Raw genomic sequence first — 25,788 nt, forward strand, 5'->3', positions numbered from 1 at the left:
GAAATGAAGAATATGGCTAACCCCAAGTGAAAGTTCAACATTAAATATTAATAAAAAATCTGTTTGTGTTTTTGAAAACTGGATTTCAATGCAGGATTCTGTTAACTCTATTAACTGATGCATTTTGAAAAAAAAACACGTTTTCCCATGACAGTATTCCTTTAAAGTGATAACTGCCCTAAAAAACTACTCTTCCAAATATTATTGTACATTAAAAGTTAACTATAGGTCATGCTGATCATTTTTCACTGATAGGTACACTTTTGTAATTTTTGTCCATTCCCTTCTCAACAGGTTTAGCTTCTAATTCTAACAGACTACTTCTGCACAAATAAGGCAGCCCCCTCGTAGAGGAACATGGAGGGTCAGATAAGAAACGTAATTACTAAGTAAGTAATGTAATGTAATTGCATTGGGCAAATACTTTTATGACAAAATTATGAATATCATGCAAAGACAATGTTATGGCAGATGTAAAAAGAAGTTAAATTTTTTGGTGTCGTATCTCTTTAAGGGAAAGGGACCAGTAAAACTAAAAAATTATCCAGTCGAAAATCCATTCCATCGAACCTGCACAATGTTTATTATTTCAAGTGCTTTGCGACTTCAACTGTGGCAGACTATGTGCACACGCTCCATTTTACCTCCCAACATCACCTCCTCAAACCAGAAGCCAGTTGCTGCAGCTTTATGAAGGATTTTTTAGCCCCTTGTGGATTAACTGAGTGGGATTTATAGCTTCACATGCTGCAAGAATTCTAAATAAGAAACAGAGTTTACAAGGGGCTTGTAAAAAAAAAGCTGCAGTAACTGGCTTGGGGTTTGAGGTGGTGATCTGGAGCACACCACAAAGGTTCTGGTAAGGTGCCCCATCGCCTTTTTCTTTTAGCCAACAGGAAGCCTTTTTAATGGTATTTTTACATAAATTACTTGAAAAAGGAAACACTGGGCAGGGTAGATGTATTGTTAGAGGGTTATAGAATGACTTTTGAACTTAATTTTTAGTGTTACTGTTACTTTAATTCTGTCAGATTATAATGCTAGCTTCTAATCAATAAAACAAATTAGTATGACTTTGATTAACCTACCACAATACTGCATAACAATTAATTATTATCTCCCTATTTATGGTTCATTGGACAGTCTGTTGGGATCATTTGCTAAGTAAAAATAACTACCAGACTAGAGAAATTAGAAATTTAGCCACCTAAAAAATAATCCATAGACTTACAATGTTTAGTTGAGGCATTCCACAGGAAAGTCCATGAAACGATATAGAATAATCAATGCTAACATCACTAAGGCTAGCCCACCAGCGTGCAATGCAAAATTCTATAGTTTTGCCACTCTGAAAAAAAATGAAAGCAATAATTTAAATATGCAATATAATTTGCTCCACAAACTCAAGCACATAAGCTAAAGAATTTTTAATAGTAAATATACCCTCTGTTGGAAATGAGCTTATTTAGTTGGGTTATTTTTTTTTTACATTTAAACAGGACCGGTTTCTCACACCGCTTAGGTTGACACTGTAATGCAAACCTTCCCTCACCATTTTCCACTGTAAAGAGGATTCTGGAACCTAAAGCTCTCCAAGTTTCAGAATCCATGCATTACACTGTAAGGCTAAAGGATGTTGGCAAATGGCTATCAGAGTATCATGCATTACTTTCAAACTAAAAGTGTCTGTGCACCATCTACATAACCCCAACTGAATTAGCTTGTTGAATAAGGAGTAAGTGGATGGGTATATTTTTAAACATGTTGTCTTCTCTGTAGCTAAGCTGCTGAAGTCACAGCTGAGAAAAAATATTTGCTGTTTTGAAAAGTAAGTTTAGCCTTCAAGAAAAAATATATTTTTTGCACAATATTTAAAATTGCAATTCTGGTGATGCACAGAATCCATATTTTTGGTATTCAGCCATATGCCCAATCTTCCACAAAAACATCTGGCTGAATACCAAACCATACCCAAATACTAATTTGCATATTCCCTTTTTTTTTTTCAAAACAAATAATCGTAGTGCATTGCAAGTTCCTGTCTCTGGATCCCACTGCATTTTACTTCCATCTGAATTTTTTCCAACAGTAAACAGAGCATGATCTTTAGACATCTTGCAGTGGGCATGGGGAATTTAAAATCAATCCAAACTGGTATCCCACATAAAAATATTTCTCCTGCCTAATACTGAACAGAAAAAGCATGTAAGAACTCCAAAATTAAACACGTACAACAACTCTAATACAACAATATCATAACATACCAGCACAGGAAATGCTTCAGTTACAGAACCTTTTTCTGGCAAAGAAGAAAATTTGTAGAATTCATGGCTTCTGTATGCTTTTTGTTTCACTAGCTGAACTGCATGCAAAACAAACTTGGAGGACACATCCAAAGAGCGAGAAGAAACTGTGACCTCTGTCAAAGAAAAAGGGAAACCAAGCTGAAAAACACAGCATTAACACTGGTAAACCATTCTGCAGCCATTATTTCTGTTCGTCAAAAAAAAAAATTCTCCTTTTCTTACATTTTTCTAATGAAGAGACCACTTGCCTGAACTAAAGAACTCCCTTAAATGCACCAAAGGAAGGACCCATGAGGTCCAAAACATGTAGTGCTATGCATCTCAAATAAAAGTTGAAACTACATTACACTGTTTGGCTCTTTAGTGGATCCTTGATGATTAAAGGACTCACAGGTGACAAGGTGTCACAGTGAAGATCAGCAGTGGTTGATCCAGGAAGATCAAGGGCAGTGTGAGCTTCAAGTGCTACTGTGAATGGATATGTCGTCCTTGCTCATTTTCAGAGTACTACTAGTATGGCCAGCCAATACAATTAATACTATATGAACAAGTTGCTAATAGAAAGACATCCAGAGTAGTGGAAGCTCATTCTGTCATGCTTTAATACAGTGAAGGAAACTGAAACACCCCTGTAAACTGCTTAATAATTTTTCTATTTATGGTCCTTCTTCACAAAACTATGTGATGTGATAACAAAAACCATATGCACACGCATTGCCACATGCATAGTAATCATAAGCTGACTTGGCACCACACTGACCTGTATGTCCATATGAATATAGTGGCTAAACTATGCCATTATCCCCCCTCCAAAAAAATTTGCCATACTGAAAATGAAATGTTGGACACCATAGAAAATGTCACAGCCTTAGTCATGTATGTTATCCCCTATAGTGAAAATTTGTATGTTATGTACCATAACGGAAATGAGTAAATGTTATAAACCATACCTGACGTAGATTGCAAAATTTAATTGACAGAGCTGAATTTGATTAACTTACCTGCCCACGTGGCACCCTGAGGAACATCAATGAAGTGCCGCTTAATCTGGCCAGGCTTGAAATGTACATCTTTACACTCCACATCACACTCTGCAGCAGCACTCAGCCTAAAGATGCAATTCAAATTAGTCAACAAGAATAATTCTGAGATACTCTTACCATACTTATAATGCAGGATTTAAGATAGCGGTTTAATTTTCTTGGAAGCTTAGTACTGCATCTCGTTGAATTGATGTTATGTTTGTTTTTATGTAGCCTAAATACAGCACTGCGGAATATGCTGGCACTTTATAAATACAAGTTAATAATAATAAACACGACCAAAACAATATGATGCATTTACCTATGAAATTTCCCTTATCTGTTACAAAATGGGATGACTAAAGAGGAATCATGTTTTTGACTAAGATCTCTTTGTTCTAATTGCTATTTTTTGGCTCACTTCACTTTGCAAGTCAATCGAGAATGATTGGCCCCTTGCAAAGGCCTCCCTCCCGTCTACCACCCCCATGTACCCGGATATGGCCCGCTCCCCTTTATGTCATGATACAAAGCAAAGTAGTAGAGTGAGGTTAACAGTTGCTTTTTTCTGACCGCCTCACTCCCTCCCTCTGCAGGTGCCATCCAGAAGCACACGCAGTTGAAGGCAATCTGGACCTGGCATTAATTGCACATGCTCCTGGCCAGCAAAAATAGGCAGTCAAGTAGTCCGGAATGGCAGCCACCAACCCCTCTGCACTACTACTTTTCATCAAGAGGTGAGGGTAAGCAGCCTTATGGGGTAAAAACGGTTTTCCTCCTCCTTTAAGATGCAATTGCAAGCAGTATTTATGAGCTCTCAGTAGTATGTATTTTCTCATGGCATGCTACTTAAACGGGGCTCTGTCATGGCCAGTTTCCTCAGGTTAACTTCCCTATAGTAAATGCCTGTCTGCGGCTGTGGAAAATTAACTGTTTATGATAAAATGCACACCTAACAGGTGAATAAATAGAAAGCAATATTACAAGCAATTACATTAAATAGCTTAAATAGGTGCAGAAAAAAATTAATTTCACTTATTAATACAAACTGTTGTAATGCATTTCTCAAAAAAGCCCCCTAATATTACAATAAAGTTGTTTATGATATTATATTTGCAACTTAGTTAACTGCTTATCCATCACTGATGTAATTTGGAGTAGTTTTCAGCTTCAAGTGCAACTGCTCATACCAACCCCATAACTAGCAGAAGAAAGTGGGCATCCATTGTAGGAACTTAGGGTTATGGCACACTATAAGAATAGAAGTCCACTAATTCCCACTAGCATTAGTAGAAAAATGCTGGTGGCAAAATATACACTTCAAATAGTAGCCTCAAGTTGCCTCACCAAAATAAACATGTTGGGAAAACATTTTCAGGAGAGGAGTAACCGAGAACAGAGGAGAACAGATTTACTATTGGCAACTAATGTTGTTGTGTGCACTTACTCTGAAAGCAATAAAAGCAGTGGTTCAAGTTAACTTTTAGTAGTTTATAGAATAACCTATGCATAGCAACTTTGCATTATTTTTTTGTATAGTTTTCTTTTTTTTTTTTAATTATTTGCCTTCATTTTCTAGCTTTTCCGATGGGGGTTACTGACCCCACCAAACAAAAATCTATTGCTCTATGAGGCTGCACTTTTATCATTGTTAGTTTTTATTACTTTTCTTCCTACTCAGTTCTTCACCTATTCATATTTCAATCTCTCATTCAAATCACTGTCTGGTCAGTAGAGTAAACAAGACCAAACCAACCAGACAGCTGATGAAACACCAAACTGGAAAGCCGCAAAAAGTTCAATCACTCCTTCAAGTGATTTTTTCAAAAATTATTAATTTGGCAAGTATAATAATATTTAAGGCCTTTACTGAAGATGAAATGTAAACCTAATTTACCAAAACAAATGTAATTTCAAGATACTGAGCACTTACTGTGTGGGAATGATGACTGTAATAGGTACTCTAAACAAGGGTCCAGAATTCAGTGCAGATACATCATAGCCACATATCTAGAAAAAAGAATAGAAAATAAAGAGAGAAGACTTTTTTTTTTTTAGCAAAGTAAGAACAACATCAAACCGTTTTAAATTTACCAAAGATCCTCACTTTGCCAAATTAAGAAATTTACATCAGGTATAAAATGATGTCTGGTGTGCACACTGCTTGGAACAGCAGCCTGTGCACAGGTGAGAAAAACAGAAAATGGTATGATAGAAGCAATATGTAAGAGGGCTTTTGTTGCCCATGAATGTTTCTAAAACCAATGTTTTAAATTGAAAAGATCTTTCAGAAATTAAATTTAGATGAAATAAGTAAAATAAAGTAAAATGCATTTTAACTCAGACGACAATAACAGTAAACAAGAATGAAAGAGGGAATGCTGTGGGCCTACCTCAGTATAATGTGCCCCTTCTCGTAGGCCACGTGGATCTACGCGCACGTTAATGTGTCTGCATTGATTCATCAATTCTAAATGGCTAGGATACTGGACCCAGGATGCATTAGATGTCAGGGCTAAATGAAGTTGTAGCGATATTCGTTCAGAATTTTCTGTTAAAAAGAAAAGTGACAGCAAATATTAAAACACGGCAAAATACACTCCCTTTCAATCATCTGAAAGATGGAGTAGTTGCTGACAATGGGATGTACCCAACTAAAATAACCACACTAATTCCAGAATTAACTGTATATCATATCAGCAATTAGCATTTAGCCTAGATGGCAAGAGCAGCACAAAAACCGCTTAATACTGAATAGCGCTGAGTATAAATATATTCTAATAAAAAAAAATTTTCTCCAGCATGATTGATATGAGCTTTTAAGTGTCTTTTTATTGCCTGTACAGTCCTACCTGTGTTTTCTGGAAACACTGGCTCAATGCCCACACCATGATCTGAAGGTGCAGCAACCTGGACAGGATCCCTGAGGTAGATTCCACGACTGTTCCCAACGGTAACTGTAAATCCAATTTTACTGATAAGTGATGCATTCTGCATGAGGTAGTCATATGCTTTGTCAACCTAGACATAAAAAAATAAATGAAGGATAGAGCAATCTATTAAAAATCTATTAAAAAAACACAATTGGTTTTGTTCCAATATAAAAGATACCTCAGGCTGTTGTGTTTTTCTGCAAAGTGGAGCAGTGGAACCCTTTAAGACCACCGGTCACATAAAAGTTTAAACATTTTATATCCATTTATGGTCTTATTTATCAATATTTGAGTTCTAAATCGAATAAACTCACATATCAAATGCTCCCTTATATATTAATAAGGAAAACTCCTTTGAATAAAAAACTTAAATACCTCAAATTTTTAGAGTTTGAAAATATGGCTTCACTTTGCCTTGGGAGCCTTTGATTAAGTGCTGGGTAAAAATGAAACGTGTTAGGGCAGAGACACGTGATGATTAGTAACTAACTTCTGAAAAAGTCGCTGCGACTAATTTGTGCAGCAAACACAGTTAGTCGCAGCGACTTTTATGATAAGTTGCGGCAGGAAAGTCACTGCTATTATTTACCACAACCGACTTCGCCCTTAGGCTTTGCATACGGGGTGTTAGTAGGTTTAAATGGATTGAAGTAAATAAAACAATTTTAAGTTACATGATTGGGAGTTTAAAAAAAAAATAAAAAAAAAAAATTATATATATATATATATATATACTCTATGGCAGTGCTGTCCAACTGGCGGCCCGCGACCCCCCTCTGTGTGGCCCCCCACCTGTCTGGCTGCTTTGATGGTTTACTCTTGTGTAAGATTTAAATGGTATCAGTACTGAGATTAACTGCCCCCCCTGCATGGTTCTCATCTCAGATTCAGGCTGTAATCCCCCTGTATTGTTTAAATATGTAATTCCCTGTACTGTTCATACCTTTTAATCTCTGCATTGTTTACCCCCTGCAGTGTTCACACCTCAGGCTCAGTCTGTAATCACCCATATTGTTCGTCTGTTCACACCTCAGACATTGTATGTACTGCCTGACCTATGCCTGTGTGTAGGCAGCATAGGGTAGCCAGAGTATGGCACATAGTCAGAATAGGGCAGGGAGGGTATGGCACAAACAGGCAGCATAGGACAGGGAGGGTATTGAACACACAGGCAGGGTAGGGCAGAGTATGGCACACACAGGCAGGGTAGGGCAGAGTATGGCACACACAGGCAGGGTAGGGCAGAGTATGGCACACACAGGCAGCATATGGCAGGCAGAGTATGGCACACACAGGCAGGGTAGGGCAGACACAGGCATCATAGGGCAGGCAGAGTATGGCACACACAGGCAGCATATGGCAGACACAGGCATCATTGGGCAGGCAGAGTATGGCACACACAGGCAGCATATGGCAGACAACGGCATCATTGGGCAGGCAGAGTATGGCACACACAGGCAGCATATGGCAGACACAGGCATCATTGGGCAGGCAGAGTATGGCACACACAGGCAGCATATGGCAGACAACGGCATCATTGGGCAGGCAGAGTATGGCACACACAGGTAACGTAGGGCAGGCAGAGCGCTGCCTATGTGTGTCATACTCTGCCTACCCTATGCTGCCTGTGGAAGGTGAACCTGGCAGGGGTTTGTTCTGGGAGTTTGTTAGCAATTGGAAATAGCCACACCCTAAGGTGTGTAATTATGTACTGGGGGTTGCTGTGCTATCCACAGGGGAGAAGAAGTCATATGGATTTTAAGGTGTGTCTTAATATGACATAATATAATTCTTTCACATATGAATGATGGTTGATATCCCTGCAGTGAGGACCAAGAATTTGGGTTTTTGCTGCACTACCACCATTGTGATAAAATGGGTGTGGTTTGAAGTGGGTGTGGTTTAAAAGGGGGAGTGGCTTCCATTTGCGGCCCTCCAGCATGTATGCGCGAGAAATTCCGGCCCTCGGCACCGCAGAAGTTGGACAGCACTGCTCTATGGTTTCCCTGTTTTGGCTTTACTTTTTTGACTTTGCCTAGGACAACTTCCATTGACTTGTATAGAAACTCGCTTTTAGATGGCAAATTTTTACATTTGAGTTTTCAGATGCCAGACATTTAAGTTTCTATAACCTTATATTGTGGAAAAAAATCAAACTCAAATATGCCCTGTAAGTTAACAGCTGGGTAAACATGCACATTTTTGCCCTATTCAGCTTAAATTGTTCTCCCCCCCAGGGCTACACAGCAGCTTATTATATTAAATACAGTGATGTTTTTTGAAGCAAACATGTTTTTTTTTACCAGTGCAGAATATTATATCTAAGTACATATACACAATCATTTTTGGGGTTACTGTTCCTTTCACTTTTAAACACAGTTCTTAAAGCAGACACTAGTATTTTACAAGTATTTCCTATCATTTCACATTCAAAAAGATCAGAAACAGGCCAGGGGTAAAAAATTAATCTGTACACATTTAAAGCAAGCATTAGATCCAATGTATCTATAATCCTTACCTGAATAATCCCATGTCCTTGGGCAAAGACTTCAATGTTTTCAGCCTTCATTGCAGTATTTTCCAGTGCTCTTCTCACTGAATGTACAGTATACTGAATGCCATTATCTTTTAGACCTGAATTAGATAAAAACAGAATAAAATCTGAAAATAGCTAAATACAGACTATTAAATGATAAAGACACTATTTTTTTTTTACTTTTATTATAACCTTTGTCTCGAACAACTGTAGTTCCTGGCTAAAGAACAAAACACATTTTTTTATACTGGCTGAAGAGTTTGCTAATTTTCTAATTTCTCCCACTTTATTCTATTAAAGGCACTCAGTAGTATAGACAACTTTCTATTAAAAGCTACAGTAGTACTGAAAATACAGGCCCCATGGCCTGATGATTATTATTTTCATAATTAGTAATTTGAAATTTCCATGTAAAACACAAAGAATGTTTTGTTCTCAAGTGTAATACTTAGACCGAGTTCAGACGTTTGGTACAATGCAAAATAGAAAAACCCTGAAAGCAACAGCAGTAGTAAGACACTTTTCACCCTAAAACCACTCTAGTGCAATTTACAGGCTATAAAGCATCCAATGAGCTTTCAAGTGTTTTACATTTAATTCTATTGCCGATGGCTTGGGGTACCTTCAGGTGCTCTGATGCTGTGCTAATCAAGATTAGCTGGCAGTTTTGCAAAACAATTCTACACACACACATTACCTGACAATACTAGAGCAATGGCTCCACATGCATTAGGAGAAGACATTGACGTTCCATTCATAAGCTGAGTTCCCCTTAGAGTCCAATTTGGCACAGAAGCGATAGCTCCTCCTGGGGCACTTATGCAAACACCTAAGGCTCCATCAGTACTAGAAATATAATGAGAATGTTAGGCTAATAGCAGCTTTGAAACAAACTATACTGATACCATACTATTTTAAAACCTTCCACCTTATTTGTCATGCTTCCTGGAAAAGCTGTAATCTGTAAAAGTTTATTTAGATTAAAAGGACAAGGCAATCCAAATTTACTAGGGGATGTCAATATGTTAGACACCCACTCAGTGAATTCAGTCAGTGAATTGTTCCCCAGGCCCGTGCTCCTCATCAAGAAGAAAAAGTGCAATCATAAGCAATGCCATTTTACCTGGCTCTCCCACTGATCCATAGTAGACTTATACTTGCACCTGTGCAGTAAAGCAAAATGGTGTCGCAGTGCTGCAACAGAAACAAACTGCAGGGCAAACTTAGTGACTGAATTCACTGGGGGTGCCCTTAGTGTTTATCTAATGGAACTATTATGAGGGGAATGAGTCTTCCCACAGTCTGTATTGCCCTATACAAAATGTCTTATTCAATTTAAAAATCTTACAGCTTCTTAAAATAAATCTACTACAAAGCTGGCAAGTGGTAAGGAACACCTGCTTCTAAAAAAATATATTCGATGAAAGATATTCAAAGCATCAGTTAGTCTTGTATGTTTTTTTCAAACATTACAAAAAAAACAGTAAAAACACAACTGCAAGAGAAAAATAACTAAAGGCAATCAATGGAATATATATTAAGACTGGAAAGAAAGAAAATATGACCCAATTTATCTTGATAACTCACCTAGGACCTCTGGAGGACCAAGTATACTGATTAGCAGGCAATTTCTCTCGAAGGGAGTACTCTGCCACCATCATATCCGGTGAAACATATGCACCAACACCTAGAAAGTGTAAAAAAAAAAAAAAAAAACACATTAAACTTCAATTGGCAGTCTAGAACTAAAACTACAGAAGAAAAATCATACAATACAGGTATGGGACCTATTTTCCAGAATGTGCAGGAATTTCCGTAATTTGGATCTCCATACCAGCTGAAGTCTGCTAAAAGATCTTTTAAACACGGATTAAAACCCAATAGGATTGTTTTGTCCTCAATAAGGATAGATTATATTTTAGTTGAGATTGAGTACCACATACTGTTTCATTATTACAAAGAAAAAGGAAATCATTTGTAAAATTTTGAATAATTTGATAATTTCTATAGGAGATAGCCTTTTCATACTTTGGAGCTTTTTGGATAATGGGTTTCTGAATAACAGTTCTTTTATCTGTGCTAAAATATACTATGTCAGAAATAAAGACAAGCCTCTGGCCCTTGAAATACTAATAACAATACTCCTACAAGAGTGGCTTTTAAATGGACCACATACCTATTACACTGGAAGTAGTTCCACCTGGGCAGCCTACTGTAGTAAGGCACGGACCGTTGTTTCCAGCACTGGAAACATATATGATGTTGTGTTTCCACACTGCTTCATTAATTGCTTCACATATTCTCCTAAATTGGGGAAACAATTTGAATTGAGATAAAGAAAACATTATAGGGTTGACAATAATAATAAGATTTTGAAGAAAATGCAGTATTATGCAGTGTATTATACACTAAACTTCTGCCCAAAAAGCCATTTCACAAGAAGCCAAGTTGGCCAAATTCCTACTGAATCAACACAAAATCTTAACTTAACTTTAAAGCTTTTGAAGATGGTAAATGTATTAATTACATTTGGTAACTTACCCAGAATTAGGCCAGTGTGTTGCTTCACCATAGCTATAATTGATAAGATCACATTTGTATTTTATTGCTTCAATCATCTGTTTAAAAGGAAAAAAAGCACATTTTACATTTTGACTAAAAAGGATATCAAGGACTCAATCTAGTAAATTGCCTCAGAAACCTACATACCAGCAAACATATACCTGTACATATTTAGAAACGTAATAACTCATGAGCAAAATGCTAACATGGGCCATGAAAAGAAATATAAAACAATAGAAAGTTAAGTTCCCTTTAGAAATCAATGTTGCCTTAGGAATTAAACAATGGTAACACCGCAGAATGCTCAATTTTCTTTTACTGCATAATTAAAGCTTTTATACAACAATTCATAAGAAGCAGCACTGAATCAAACTCATTTTGTAGTGCTCTGTCAACAAAATATAGCACTGCATAATTGTTACCCTGTCTGTACTCAGTCAATTACATAATCTGATAAGATTTTTTTTTGGCACATGGAACTCTTGGTTGCTGTTTTATGGAGGCTACGGGCGTCATGTTTCAGCACAAGTGAAAGAGACAGCTACAGACCACAAGTAGGTGGAAATTAAAACCCATTATGCAAATGTGGCTGGTAATCTATGAGCAAAACTAGTAAACTATTGGTTGTGAGTAGTCAGTTTGTCATGACAATACAAATTGTAACAAAACAGAAACATCATGCTATATGGGTGTCAACAAGCTAAATAAATGGGCATTACCGCTCTAATGAGACCTGTGCCAGTCTCCATGGTACTAAGCCTAGTGTCGCCAATTTTTATTGCAAGAATCTGCGCTCCAGGAGCTACTCCATTTCTTTCAGGCTCATCAGGGAAATATCCTGCAGCAATGCTGGCAACATGTGTACCATGTGCACCTGTCAGAGAGAAATTCTGTCAGTATCAAAGGGAAAAATATATTTTTTGAGCACTGGGGAGATTAAAAAAAAAAAAAAACACACCCATTTTATCACAATGGTGGTAGTGCAGCAAAAACCCAAATGCTTGGTCCTTACTGCAGGGATATCAACTGTCATTCATATGTGAAAAAAATATACTATGTCATATTAAGATATACCCTTAAATCCATATGCCTTCTCCTCACCTGTGGATAGCACAGCAACCCCCAGCACATAATTACACACCTTAGGCACCATTTAATGGCTATTTCCAACTGCTAACAAACTCCCAGAACAAATCCTTACCAGGTTCACCTCCGACATGCAGTATAGGGCAGGCAGAGTAAGGAACACACAGGCAGCACTCTGCCTGTCCTGTGCTGCCTGTGTGTCATACTCTGCCTGCTCTACCCTGCCTGTGTGTGCCATACTCTACCTTCCCTACCCTGTCTGTGTGTGCCATACCCTCCCTGCCCTATGCTGCCTGTGTGTGCCATACTCTGCCTGCCCTACCTGTTTGTGCCATACCCTCCCTGCCCTATGCTGCCTATCTGCCTACCCTATGCTCCCTGTGTGTGCTATACACACAGGCAGCATAGTCCTGGCAGTACCTACAATGTCTGAGGTGTGAACAGGTGAACAATGGGGATGATTAAAGCCCGAGCCTGAGGTGTGAACACTGCAGGGGGTGAACAATGCAGGGATTAAAAGGTGTGAATAACACAGGGGTTACATTACATTTTTACACAATACAGAGGGATTACAGCCTGAATCTGAGGTGAGAACCATGCAGGGGGCTAGTTAATCTCAGTACTGATACCACTTAAAGCTTTCTCAAAGGTAAGCCATCAAAACAGCCAGATAGGTGGGGGAGCACACACAGGGGGGTCATGGCCCGCATGTGGCCCGCGGGCCGCCACTTGGACAGCACTGCTCTAGCTGTTTCAGATTTGGAAAACTTAGAGGTGCTATAAACAGGTTCCGCATTTAAGAGTAGTGAACCATGCCTTCAAACTGTCCAAAGGTGTTCGCCACAGTGTTAGGCCAATTTTTTTATGTCAGTGACACTGCACATGCTCAGTGTGGACTGGGCAGCTGTTGGGTAGTTATACTTATGAGTCATTGTAAATCAAAAAGCAGAAAATAAGGTTCAGCTATCATACAAGATGATGCTATTTCTGAGCTTCCATGTTATGCGAATATTTCAATTATGTAATTTATTGTGAAGATTATAGTGGGTTGTGTGTATATTTATATACATTGCATAAATGTAATTGTTATAAAAATGTCATCATATAATCATTTTTTATATTGTGGGTAACCAGAAAAAGGGGACCTGGTGGGGCAACTTTGGAAGCACCGATCTTCACTGCTAAAGGGCCGTGGTTGCATTGGGTTAGTACAGTACTAGGATCAACTTACAAAGCTCATTATTCTGAAAAATCAAAAAAATCTTACCTCCACTAGTCACAACTGAAAGTAGGTTGCCTTCCTCATAAATATTTACAGAATAATTCAGCATTTCTGCTGTACCAAAGGATCCAAATTCTTGTGTTTCTCTGTAGTTCCCCAAAACAATACAAGCTTCCAAATTTCCACATTCACTTGTATCCATACAAGCCCTTAAAACAGAGCAAATTGCAGTTATCTATACTGATCAGAAGTAAAAATAACTGAATAAACAACACAGAGCATTTGATAACAGGGGCTACCTAAAAAGCTAAACTTTTATCAAGAGATCCCTCTCAGTTGTTTCAGAGAAGGCTCAGTGGTGCTGATCTGCACTGCTAGACACTGGCCAGTGCTGTACATTACAAGATAAGTGATGCTAGACAAAAAAGCATGCAGTATTCTACTGTTTCTAGGGCCAAACAGTTAGCCCATATCCCCACACAAAGATTTATCTGGCTCAAATCATGCAAGGACCACAGTAGTCAGTATTTCTAAAATTGCTTCACCTTACTAGCTTTTTTTTAGAAATAGTGTAACCTTTCAATGCAGCTTTCAAGCACAGAACACTGACAAATGATTTGGTTTTTGTCAGACTGATAAATTAAAAAAAAAATGCATGGAAAACAATATAAAGAAATATCTAATACTAACATTATTCCCAAATGTTTCATTGACTTACCTCCAGGTTTCACCATCATGCCATACCAAACAATCATACACAGGACCAGGGTCGCAGTATTTTTTTTCAAAGGAGTTTAACATTTCCACCTGGCTCTGTAGATCTTCTTTTATTAGTTTCCCTGCCTTTAAAAGATAAATTGTCTTTGCTAGATATAATTTACAATTTTCAGATCTAACGATTAGGATCACCATACACAAAGGTCTACAAAAATTATTGCAAATACTTCTGAAAAACAAATGGTCACTGGACATCAGATGTTTGTCCATGTATGGCCACCTTAGACATGGATACTTTTCCCTTAAATTTACATACTATGCCACACTCTGATATTAGGACCTATGTCATATCTTAACAAATATTTTGCAGCTTATTTCTTCAAAGGTGTTCCACTGGCAACCAATAAGGGTTTTTTTAAAAAGATGACCAGAAAATGCAAGCTGTTGATTGGTTGCTGTAGGCAATTAGATCCTTAGAAAATTTTGCACCTATTTCATAACTACCTAAGAGTTTAAATAAATAAAGCAACGTGGCTGGTGAGTATTGGCTGACTGTCTCAACAGTTGCCATACACATTACAATTACGATCTTTCCTGCGACCAATCGTTCATACCCTCCACTAACGTTCAGGGCTGACTTGTCAGATATGGAGGTAGAAACAATAGGAATTCTACCCCTATCTGACGACTGAGCCCTAAACGCATGCCTTTTCAGGGGTCCTCAATGGCACCTGATCAAAATCTTTTGTCCCATCTGATATCAAGACAATCAATATCAAAAGCTTTTGAGATATCGCTTAGTAAATCCACCATACATGTACCGAAATAACACTACTTTGGCAGCCATATTAGATAGAATGACAAAGTTTGGTGAGACAACATATCATATTGAAGGTGGTTAAAAGGTTTAAAGGAGTGGCTCACCTTTAAGTAAGTCATAAAACGCCCTATTCCTAACAACTTTGCAATTGGTTTTCATTATTTATTTTTTATAGTTTTTGAATTATTTGCCTTCTTCTTCTGACTCTTTGCAGCTTTTAAATGGAGGTCAGTGACCCCGGCAGCCAAAAACTATTGCTCTGTGAGGCTACAACTTTATTATTACTGCTACTTTTAATTACTTAACTTTCTATGCAGGCCCTCTACTATTTAGATTTATATCTATTTTATACCACTGCTTTGTTGCTAGGGTATAGAACACCATAGCAACCAGATTGCTGCTAAAATTCTAAACAGGAGAGCTGCTGAACAAAAAGCTAAATAACTGAAAACCAACAAAGAAAGACCTATTGCAAATTGTCCCGGAATATAAATTTCTACATCCTATTAAAAGTTCATTTAAGGTGAACCACTCCTTTAAAAAGATAAGTACAGACAAGATTTTTTTGCCTTAAAATAATAATTTGAAATTGTTAGTTCTGTTTCAACCTGAGCTTGAGCATTGGAGTTTGTGTCAAACTCTTCCTGTTTCTTGCAGGCTTCAGATAGTACAGCTCGATGGATAGGATCCCAAAGCTTCTCTTTACGCTCTTTCTGTAGATGAATACAAATCTAAGATTAACACAGTGCAATCTACAGTGTTGTAATTAATCAGAAAAAAACAATTTTGTAATTCATTCTTATTATTTAAAATGTTTAGTTTTTAAGATACAGACCAGTATCACCTCTGCTATAACACTCTCTCCTCTCTGTTCTGAAGGATTTGCAAATTCCAACTTGCATTCTGCCCACAAAAAATTGAGTTTTGGACTGATTTATTGAGAAATTCCACCAAAACCCCACTAGTCCCGCCCATCTGTTCCACTTCCTGCTGGCTGAATTCTCTGGATGTGCATGGGAGACGGCGGCTCTTAGTACACTGCACTGTAGCATAGGAACCAATCAGCAGCTAGGCTGAACTGATAGGGAACTTAAGCTTGTCTTTGGTTGTGTGAGTGCAGGGCTGTGATTGGCTCTCCCCCTCCTACTGTGCTTCTGGTAGGGACCGTTAGGACACTCCCCCCCTTCATTCTAATGGACAGAGAAGTCATAGAATCTATAGGGAACTCCAATAAATCAGCCATTTTTACAGATAGGATTCATTTTTAGCACAAAGTGAAACCAGCACCATATATTATTCATAATTGCCTAAACAATTAGTGTTTTTCCCCATTTATCCAATATGTCTCCTTTAAAGAATTTATATTTGATACCGACTACTAAAAATTTTCCATTATAGAAGATATTAGTCTGAAAATAGATATACTGCAGAATTTATAACCTTATTTCTAATAGTTTTGATAAGCCAACATAGAGGAAAGCAAGTTCTCTGACATTACCTGCAAGCGCTCCTTCAGTGCCTTAGGGTAAAAGTCAAAACCATTTTTCATACCAATGTGATATTTGCCAGAAGGATTTATCCATCTTGTGGGAATCTACAAAAATATAAAATTAAAACACCAAACATGAAAACACCAAGCTAAATTATAAAATGAAAGCTGTCTGAATTAGGTACTATGCAGACAATTTATTGTCATCATTTGCCTTATTTATTGAACTTTATTGTTTAAATAATAAAAGGACATAATCATCAGGTTGAATTCGGAAAAAAAATCCAGAATTTAAAAATCCAGCTAATAAAATTGCACTCAGAATTAATGTATTTTCAAGTGTTTCAACAATACTTACTTCGAAATTATGTTTTTAAAAAGAAATACAGAATTGTATATACCTTTAACGTTCTTCCAGAAAGGCCTACAAGTACTCCATCTTTTGGCTCAAGAACAGTGCTGGTATTCACATCACCACTTCCCGTTGTGTCAATAATGTCTATAATCTTTGGCTTCCCATCTGTTGTTTGCTGAGGAGAAAATAATGTTAGGGTAAAAACCTATTTCTAACAAAAACAAAGTTTACTTCTACAATGTACAGCCAACCATATTATAAAAATGCAAGTTCCCCAAATGGTACTCACAAGTATATGTTTAGAAAACACTTGCAAAGAGAGAAATCCTAATCAATTCTAATAATGCCATTAATAAATAGGGACAAAATAAAACCCAATAATTTAATTATAACAAATGGACTGAAACCTTAAAAACCTGTGCACTAAGCCCACAGTGGGGGCTTAGTGCACAGGAGGGGGGAGCATACCCCTTGTTTAACAGGACTTGTGCTGAAAATATATTTTGCTGTTTTAATTATTAAATGGTTTGCACTAAACAAAATCTAAAACTGGAAATAAAAGTTCAAAAATTCCTGTATTCTGAGCGCAAAAAAAACAAATCACCAGTTGTTAAAGTGGACCTGTCACCTTAAGAAATAATTCTAAATTGTTTTCTATTGTGTTTGTCAAGCAAAATAAACTTTACTTACACTATATAAATTATTCAAACCTTCAGCATTGGAATTTACAATTGCAGCAAGCAGGCAGGCACCATTTTGTGGTGTTTTGTTATCAAAGCAGGCATTGCATCCTGCCAAAATCTTGCTTCTGTGCCAGTATGGGGGGACCCGATGCCCATATCCATGCACTGGTTACAAAATTACATGGTTAGGAGGGAGGGGGAATGTGAGGAGAGCAGCAACATCTAAGAAGTCCTGAATTCAAAGTGAAAGTAACTGTCTGCCCCGCCTCTATGCCTAAGGCATAGAGGCGGGGCAGGCAATATATGATTGACAGCTGGGATTTTTAAATGCTTTTATAATGGGTATGGATGTGGTAATAAAAAAATGATTTGGGGTTTCATGTTTAATTTGAAAAGGGCTTTTATTATACAGCTTTTCATGTCTGGGTGACAGGTCCACTTTAAATTAAAGAGCAGCAAACACTTGAGCTGAGGAATGGGTTGGGTTGGATTATACAGAGGTTTTTTTTAGTAGTCTTTGCAAAAGAAGCACTTTTATTAAGCAGAAATCTATCTTCTAAATAATAAACAAAGGCAGCACTTACCCTTACTCACTCCACTGTAGAAGGGAGTCACCAACCCCTCCCTCCACCATAAATGCAGAGACTGGCAGCGAGTAAGACTCTTGATGAAATTTTTCATGTGCGCAGACCCTACATCATGGCATGGTGCGCAGTACTGAAGAACACAGATGCTGTTCAAACAGGAAATTTATAGCTCATAAGCACTTCACCTGGAGGCTAGGTAAGAGCTGTCTGATTACTATTCAAACAAAGCCTACTGACTTCTGCTTAGTAAAAGTAAAAAAAGTTCTTCATTTGAAAAGTCCTAACACTTTTGTAAGACTTTACAAAAGGTGAACATCCCCTAAACAATGTCAACAACTGATTTTATAAGAATCAAGAGAGTCAATCACCAGGCAAAAGTAAATATGATAGGTAGGAAATAATAAACACATTTGTTTTTAAACTTATGGTAAAAATAAAAAGCAGCTGAAAAAAGTCTTTATTTGTGGTGTATTATTTAAAAACAATAAGATGTGTGAAGGTGGGCCACCCCTTTAAGCTAATTTCACATACATTAACCAGGCCCCCTAATGAAATATTTAGGATGATCAAAGCTAATAAAATGGAATCATGGTGATATGTTAAAGATATTGGGCCAAATTACAGAATCTATAAAAATGACCCATGGGTATAAATGCTTACTTGTGTAAATAAGCTTTAATCTCAATATTATGTGGTAATCAACAGATGGGAATTAAAGAGCAGAGATGCAGGCATTCTCGCTTGATTTAATACCAGTCTATTTGGCTGCACTATTGCCTCACTCTTAAATTACATATACATGAAAAGCTTTGTGCCAGACAAGCAGGGCCTAAAAGGACTGGGGCCCACCAGCATTTCTTCTGGTGTTCCAGTGGGCCAGTCCGACCATGGACCCAAGTATGTGTCAGGCCAACTTGCACCAAAATACAGCTAAATGTGGGCTGTGTTTTAAAAAACAAATAAATCACACAATTAAACCTAGTAAAAACTCTCACTTTAGAACCAATCTCTTTTACTTCTGATTCCTATAAGTGTAAACTATTGTCAACAATGCACTGGGAAGTCTTTACTTAAAGAAGGGCAGGAGTTGCAGTCATAAATATGGATTATTTCACACTAATGTTTTCTAGGCTGACAAATGTATATGCTGCCGCGTGTGTGCGGGTGTGTAGTAACAGGCATGAATGTTTTTTGTGGTCCCACAAATATATAATGCATAATGCTTTTCCATGATTTGAAATTTTCCTGGATTTTAAATCAATTTTTTCTCGTCCCCTGAAAACATAAAATGGGGGTTCTACTGTATATATCTGACTGAAGATCAGTCACTTCGCTACTGAGATCAGACTCCAAGAATCAATAATGTTTTAATCTGCTTTATGATTCTTAGTAAAACAGTACTGCAAAAATGAAACTCCAAGAATCACCGTGAAAACTGTTTTTAAACTGATACAAGCCAGGTCGTATTACAGCAGCAAGGAAAGCAAAGCTGCCTACAACACATATCTATTTCCATTCACGCCTTGTCATTTATGCAGTGTTTATTTTAGTGAATACGCTCATTTACAGGCATAGGAAAGATTCTATAAAAAGCTCAGGCTACCCTATTAAAAAAAACAAAAAACACAGGATAAAACAAAGAATTGGACACAGAAGTAATATTATTAGTACTCCTAAAAGAATATACTGAATAGCATTCATACTTGCCCCAACAGTGCTTTACATGTACAGAAGTAAAGCAACAATAGAGTAATTGTAAATGTATTCTTTTCTACCACACTACAATCAACACAAATAATACGTGGGTGTTCTGAAAAAGCCAGACTGTTCAGTCTGAGCAAAACACTATATCAACAGTTATTGCTGTTGATGATTTTCACACCCAGAATCTTCTTCTCCTTACAAACAGATTAGTACAACTATGTCCTTATTATAAAATATGGCATCCCTCAGGCCAACATGGCATGACACTGCTGACAGACACAAACCGCCAATAATCAGGTTGGCAGGAGTTGTGCTCTCTATTATCCTCCTTTATTTATATATTTCACGATATTTTACACCAGTCAAAGACATTCACTTACAGTGGTCAATTTTGTTAGGAACCAATTTACCTTCCTTTCTGTACTTTTTGAAATGTGGGAGGAATCTAGAATATTAGAGCAAACCACACCACCAATACCTGTGTAGCAATCATGGTATGGCTAAGGGACTCAAGCCAAGAAGTACGAATTAAAGAAACAGATTTTACACAGGTGATGGATATCTGATTTATGAACTTCTTTTTACACACTTTAGACCTACGAGCTCAGCTGCAGCTGTATTAAAAGGGTCGTTCACCTTAGAATTAACTTTTAGTATGCATGTATGTGGTTTATCAGTTTTTTTAGCTTTTTTTGTTCAGCAGTGCTTCCATTTGGAATATTAGTAACTGGTTGCTAGGTTCTTGCTTACCTAAGCAACCAGGCAGTGGTTTGAATGCGTGACTGGACTATGAATAGGAGAGGGACTGAAAAGAAAGATAATAAAATTGTAAGCTCACAAAGCAATAGTTTTTTTGACTACTGGGGTCAGTGACCCCATTCAAAAGCTGGAAAAATGTAGAAGAGGAAAGCATATATTTAATTAACATATAATTAAACCGTAAAAATAAAATAAAATTGAAGGACGATTGCTATGTTGCTATGAATAGGCCATTCTGTAACATACTAAAAGTTAACATAAAGGTGAACCACCCCTTTAATATTTTTTTTTTTTTGCAACTATCTTGCTGTGAGTCGCTGACAGATCTCATCTGTTCTGATTGGCTGATATCAGTGACTATGCTGTTTGTCAGCACTGCACTACTGACAAAAAGCATAGGCAAAATGCATGCAAATGTTAGGTTGAGAAATTACAATAATAAAGCCATTACATCTCAAAAACTAATACACAAAAAAAAAGATCTGTGTGTAAAAACAAAAAAAAAAGAACATTTAAGCATCAACTACAGTTAGTTTAGTGGACTGGGTGCCCTCCAATCTCTGTACTCCTCCTGCCAAGGAAACGAAAGTAAAAAAGCAACCAATGCCAGGAAGTCCTGACAGTGCTAAGTCATCCTTGGTGGCAGCTAATACAGGGCACAGATTAAAAACCTGATCTGTCTGACTTTGGGATGGATACTTTCCCTTTAGCACACCTCAGAAGCATAGATCATTCCTATCAATGATAACCCAGAGGGTACAAAACATGCAGCGGATTTGTGTATTTCAATTCTGCTACAATAGAGAAAGCCTAATACGTGACGGACACAAATAGGCCAGTACTGATGAGTTAGTCAGACAGTCCTTCCTGCAAGTCTCCCGTTACTCTACAGTCCCTATCCTTGCGCTATAGGTCGGTATTTCTCCGGCTGGAAGATGGCAGGCTATGTATCTCACACAATAACAATGTACCCAGTGTATGAATACACTTTCATTTTTGTGTATACCTGCATGCCTGGAGCCCCGGGGTCCACCCCAGTGTCTAATATCGCTATCAGGACTCCGCGGCCGTCATACTGCGGGTACCGGGTCAGGAAGCCCGCAGCGCCGGTCTCTTTCTTGGGCAACAACCCATGGTAAGGGAAAGGTTCTTCCGCGCCGGCTGCCATCATGATCATGAAGAGAAGGAGACAGAGGCTGAATCGGAAACAAATCTTTGGCCCGCCCCTCTGCTCGTAGGTCAGCAAATCAGAAAGCCGGATTGTACGGGTTTTGAGTGACGTGTTCCCATTTGCGTTCAGTTCTGCGGATGTTATTGTGTTTGACGGGAAGCCCTTTCATCTCCAAAGAGCGTGAAACATTGTATGTAAAGAAATATTGCCTGAAAAATAGAAAAAAAAGTTCTTATGTTAATAACAATGGAGAGCTCTTTTTCATTATTGGCCCAAGTTATTATCTACCAACCTCAGCCACCTAGTCTTAGACATGAAAAACTGGCCCACATAAGTATCTGAGCACATTTAGGCTGGCATACAAAACTGTTTGGGGTGCTATAAGCAGCACCCTTAGTAGGTAAAAAACAAACAAACAGTTCTCAGCTTTGAATGGGAATTACTTGTCAGATGTCAGTAATTTGGTAACACATGGCAACTTGATATATACATTACCCTTTGAAAACAAGATGCATGATATCTAATGGAATATAAATATTGCCATGAAGGCAACTAGAGAAAAAGTCTACTGCACCAAAATACCATGCCCATTTTACAAAAACACACCGTATTCCCCTGGTTGCAATATCAGTGTCAGACACACAAAGAGCAACAGCACTTATTTAAGCAGGATAAACCCTGCTGATTTTTAATAGTAGCAAACCATATAATGTTTCGGGGACACAAAGGGGCTTGTCAGATTTTATGGCAGTGTGGTGCAGTTTAAGGCTCTGATCGCAACTAATTTCATTGGGGCCTTGTAGCAGGCACTAGCCCTCAGCAGTTATAAACCCCAAAACTATTATAGCCCTTACACCCATTACAATACTGCCAACTAACTGTAAAGCAGACCGGCAAGTTGTGAGATGTCTGCTCCTGGACTGTTAGAGAGACCTTAGTCCAAATATTTACTTGTCCATTATGTTAAGAGTTTTGTGTGCTTTAGGTGTAATTCCATTTGAGCCTGGTAATGCCCTTAGTCTTCTCCTCTATCCTCCCATAGCCCTTCTCAAGCTTCATCCTTCTAGAGCCCTCATTGATCTGCCCTCAGCCCTCCATCATCCACCTCTGCTCTCTCCTACATCCATGATGTGCCCCATACCCCATTTTCCCTTAACCCAGTAAGATCTGCCCTCAGATCCCTCCTCCCTCAACCCACCACAATCCATTAGTAGCTTCTTCTTTATCCCCCCTCAGTGTGCCTCTTCATGCTCTCTTAGTTCTCTTCTCCATTAGCCATTCAGCCCTCCATGAATCACCACAGCCTCCTCTAGCCTAGCAAGATCTGTCCTCTGCTCCCTCCACCATTAGCCTCCACAATTCACCCTCAGCTTTTCCCATTTCTTCATTTGTATCTTCATTTGCAGAGCACTAGAAAGATCCAAAGTCTTTGGCTTTTTCCAGAATGCTCTCCAAAACATGCACGGAAATGTGGGCTTTTTATCCTCACAGTGCCAGAAAGCGCTTTTTCTGACACATTAAGAAATGGAACATTTAACCTAACATTTGGCACTGTAGGAATAGATAGGAAAAGTCACAGTCCCACACACAGAGGGACAATTAAAAAGTTTGGAATTTGTCTTTTATAATGCTATTAATCTTGTCCAAAGTAAGAGACAAATGATAGCTTCTGTCTTTTGCTTAATCAATCAAGACCACTTTTGGGGAGAAACTTACACTGTATTTGGCAGCCTTTTTCTGAATTCTACTCTAGGCGGTGGGTTTGTTCAAGTTTCTATTTTTGAAGAATGGCTGTAGTGTCTTAGTTGTTTAAATTAGAATGAGCTCTGTAGGTACGACCTACTGAGATCCTGACTCTGGGGCACCAGATGGCATAACAGCAATATGACATGACCAGAAAACATATTTTGCAGGTTTGTTCAATCAATGGGTGTAAAAACTGAACATACAGATTATATACAAAAATACAAATGATACAAGCGATACAAGAGGAAAGATAGTGCTGCCTTAAAAGAGCTTACAATTTAAAAGAGAATGGGTATGAGACACAAGGTGTTATTGAGGATGACAAGAATGAAAGTGGGATCAAGCACATAGTGCTAAGATCTTTTGACGCTTGGCATTTTGGTTTGGTTCCCCATTTGGCAAAGCTTAGCTTAAAGCTTGGCTTATGCCAATTACTTACAAAACCAAACCTGTCAGCAAAAAACGATCAACACGACCTATAGGTAGCTTTTTATGTATATTCATATTTTGAAAAGTAGTTTTTTCGTGTCAGTATCACTTTAAGATATAAAAGGGAATGCAGCCATGTGCTGTTAGGTTTTCAGCCTGGGACCCTCTCTTGGGAAAGAGGTTTTCAACAGGCCAGCGTTTAGACAGAAAGCTGTGGTAATAGATCACTCTAGGAGTGATAGGTAGGGTAATTAGCCGGGCAGATATAGCCCCAACAGGAGCAAGTGGAATTAAGATCCCCCAGCACTACATCGCTGGAGTCAGGGGGTATAGTGGTCAGTTAGGAGATTCCTAATCCAGTGGGTGCTCAGGCGTGAGTACCGGGGTGAGGTCTCAAGGGGGTGTCCGCTTGGTGGGAGTACCAGAGACAGCCCTAGAGAGGGTCTTCTGGCGTGAGTACCGGAGGGAACTCCAAAGGAGGATCACCTGGCAGGGAGTACCAGGGAGAAGTGTGTACCCTGATTTATATGTGTGCTTCTGTATACCCTGCCTGTCTGCAATAAATAAGTTCTTCTGGTTCAACATCATACTAGTGTCCTGGTCTATTCCAGAAAGAGAGGATCCTCAACTGCTTGGTAACCAGCTACCCCAAGGGAAGGGGCAAGGTACCAGGAGTTGCAGGGAGTCCTTAACCAAGGAGTAACGTACAGTACTAAGTTTCCCAGGGAGGGGAGTTATAGTTTCAGCTATACCTACCCTGGGATATACCTGTTCCCCCATAGTAAGTGGGGGCTCAGGGCTCCTGGAGCGCCAAAAGTATCAGCAGTAGCAGCACTGTCACAAAATTGGGCTACAATGATATTTTTTATGTTTGCAATTTTTCTTGCAGAGTGGTTATGGTTTATCAGCTGTAATAACTGTTAGTCCAAGACAGTCAATCAGTAAGCACAGAACATTTCTTTATTGCCTTCCTTATTATATTAAAGTGTATTTGCTTTAGAACAGTTCTAGCACAAACTTTTTGCTGTGGGGGTCCACTTTACAGAGATTAGATGCCCTTCACTTCCAGGGTCGGACTGGACCGCCAGGACACCGGGGGGGGGGGGACCCTGGGGCGGGAGACCCGTGGAGCTTCATAGCTTTGCACTTTTCAGACAGGATCCAAGACACCAAGGGGCAGATTTATCAAAATGTGAGATTAGAGACCACAGAAAAACCACTTTCTATTAATTTCTTTGGAATTTTTAGAATTGTATTTATTTATGGGTGAAAATAAGAGTTAATCATTTAATAATTATGCTTCAAAAAATTCCATAGAAAAGCATAGAAAGTGGGTGAGTGTTTCTGTGGTAATCTCACATTTTGGTACTGTAAATCTGTTCCAAAGTTGTACCTTTCAACATCTGAAAAATGCATAGTAGGACAAAAAGATCTGCTACGTGTAGCGCAGCAAAATTTTCACCTATGCTCATTTTGTGGCCACACTCTTTAATGCACAAGGTGCATAAATATAATACTAACTTTAATTTGGCAGATTATGGAAAGTTTAAACACATTCAGGGGTTTTTAGGGTCATGTTTTATGTGTTATTACAGTTTTAGCTAATGAAGGTTAAATTCCCCTTTACACTGCAAGTCTCAGTTCCCTAAGAACTAGCTTGT

General features: G+C 38.3%; 1 protein-coding gene across 3 annotated transcripts in view; it reads right to left on the minus strand.

The window, feature by feature from the left end:
• The window catches only part of tpp2 (tripeptidyl peptidase 2), a 46,353-nt gene extending 24,340 nt beyond the window's left edge, over nucleotides 1–22,013 (minus strand). For 2 of the 3 annotated variants that reach the window (XM_002933014.5, XM_002933013.5), the window contains exons 1-18: nucleotides 21,788–22,012; nucleotides 17,095–17,223; nucleotides 16,703–16,798; nucleotides 15,813–15,917; nucleotides 14,386–14,510; nucleotides 13,713–13,876; nucleotides 12,079–12,233; nucleotides 11,339–11,415; nucleotides 10,974–11,101; nucleotides 10,385–10,484; nucleotides 9,495–9,643; nucleotides 8,780–8,895; nucleotides 6,181–6,349; nucleotides 5,722–5,879; nucleotides 5,262–5,338; nucleotides 3,308–3,414; nucleotides 2,265–2,419; nucleotides 1,232–1,348 (exon numbers count right to left, since the gene is read on the minus strand). In XM_002933014.5, coding sequence (XP_002933060.1) covers nucleotides 1,232–1,348; nucleotides 2,265–2,419; nucleotides 3,308–3,414; nucleotides 5,262–5,338; nucleotides 5,722–5,879; nucleotides 6,181–6,349; nucleotides 8,780–8,895; nucleotides 9,495–9,643; nucleotides 10,385–10,484; nucleotides 10,974–11,101; nucleotides 11,339–11,415; nucleotides 12,079–12,233; nucleotides 13,713–13,876; nucleotides 14,386–14,510; nucleotides 15,813–15,917; nucleotides 16,703–16,798; nucleotides 17,095–17,223; nucleotides 21,788–21,958 — 2,298 coding nt within the window. In that variant the 5' untranslated portion in view covers nucleotides 21,959–22,012. Of the gene's footprint in view, nucleotides 1–1,231; nucleotides 1,349–2,264; nucleotides 2,420–3,307; nucleotides 3,415–5,261; nucleotides 5,339–5,721; nucleotides 5,880–6,180; nucleotides 6,350–8,779; nucleotides 8,896–9,494; nucleotides 9,644–10,384; nucleotides 10,485–10,973; nucleotides 11,102–11,338; nucleotides 11,416–12,078; nucleotides 12,234–13,712; nucleotides 13,877–14,385; nucleotides 14,511–15,812; nucleotides 15,918–16,702; nucleotides 16,799–17,094; nucleotides 17,224–21,787 lie in introns of all 3 variants that reach the window. The other variant, XR_004221351.1, reaches the window with a different exon arrangement.
• Nucleotides 22,014–25,788: the final 3,775 nt, after the last annotated feature.

This window comes from Xenopus tropicalis, chromosome 2, assembly GCF_000004195.4.
Source record: "Xenopus tropicalis strain Nigerian chromosome 2, UCB_Xtro_10.0, whole genome shotgun sequence".
Lineage (NCBI taxonomy): Eukaryota > Metazoa > Chordata > Amphibia > Anura > Pipidae > Xenopus > Xenopus tropicalis.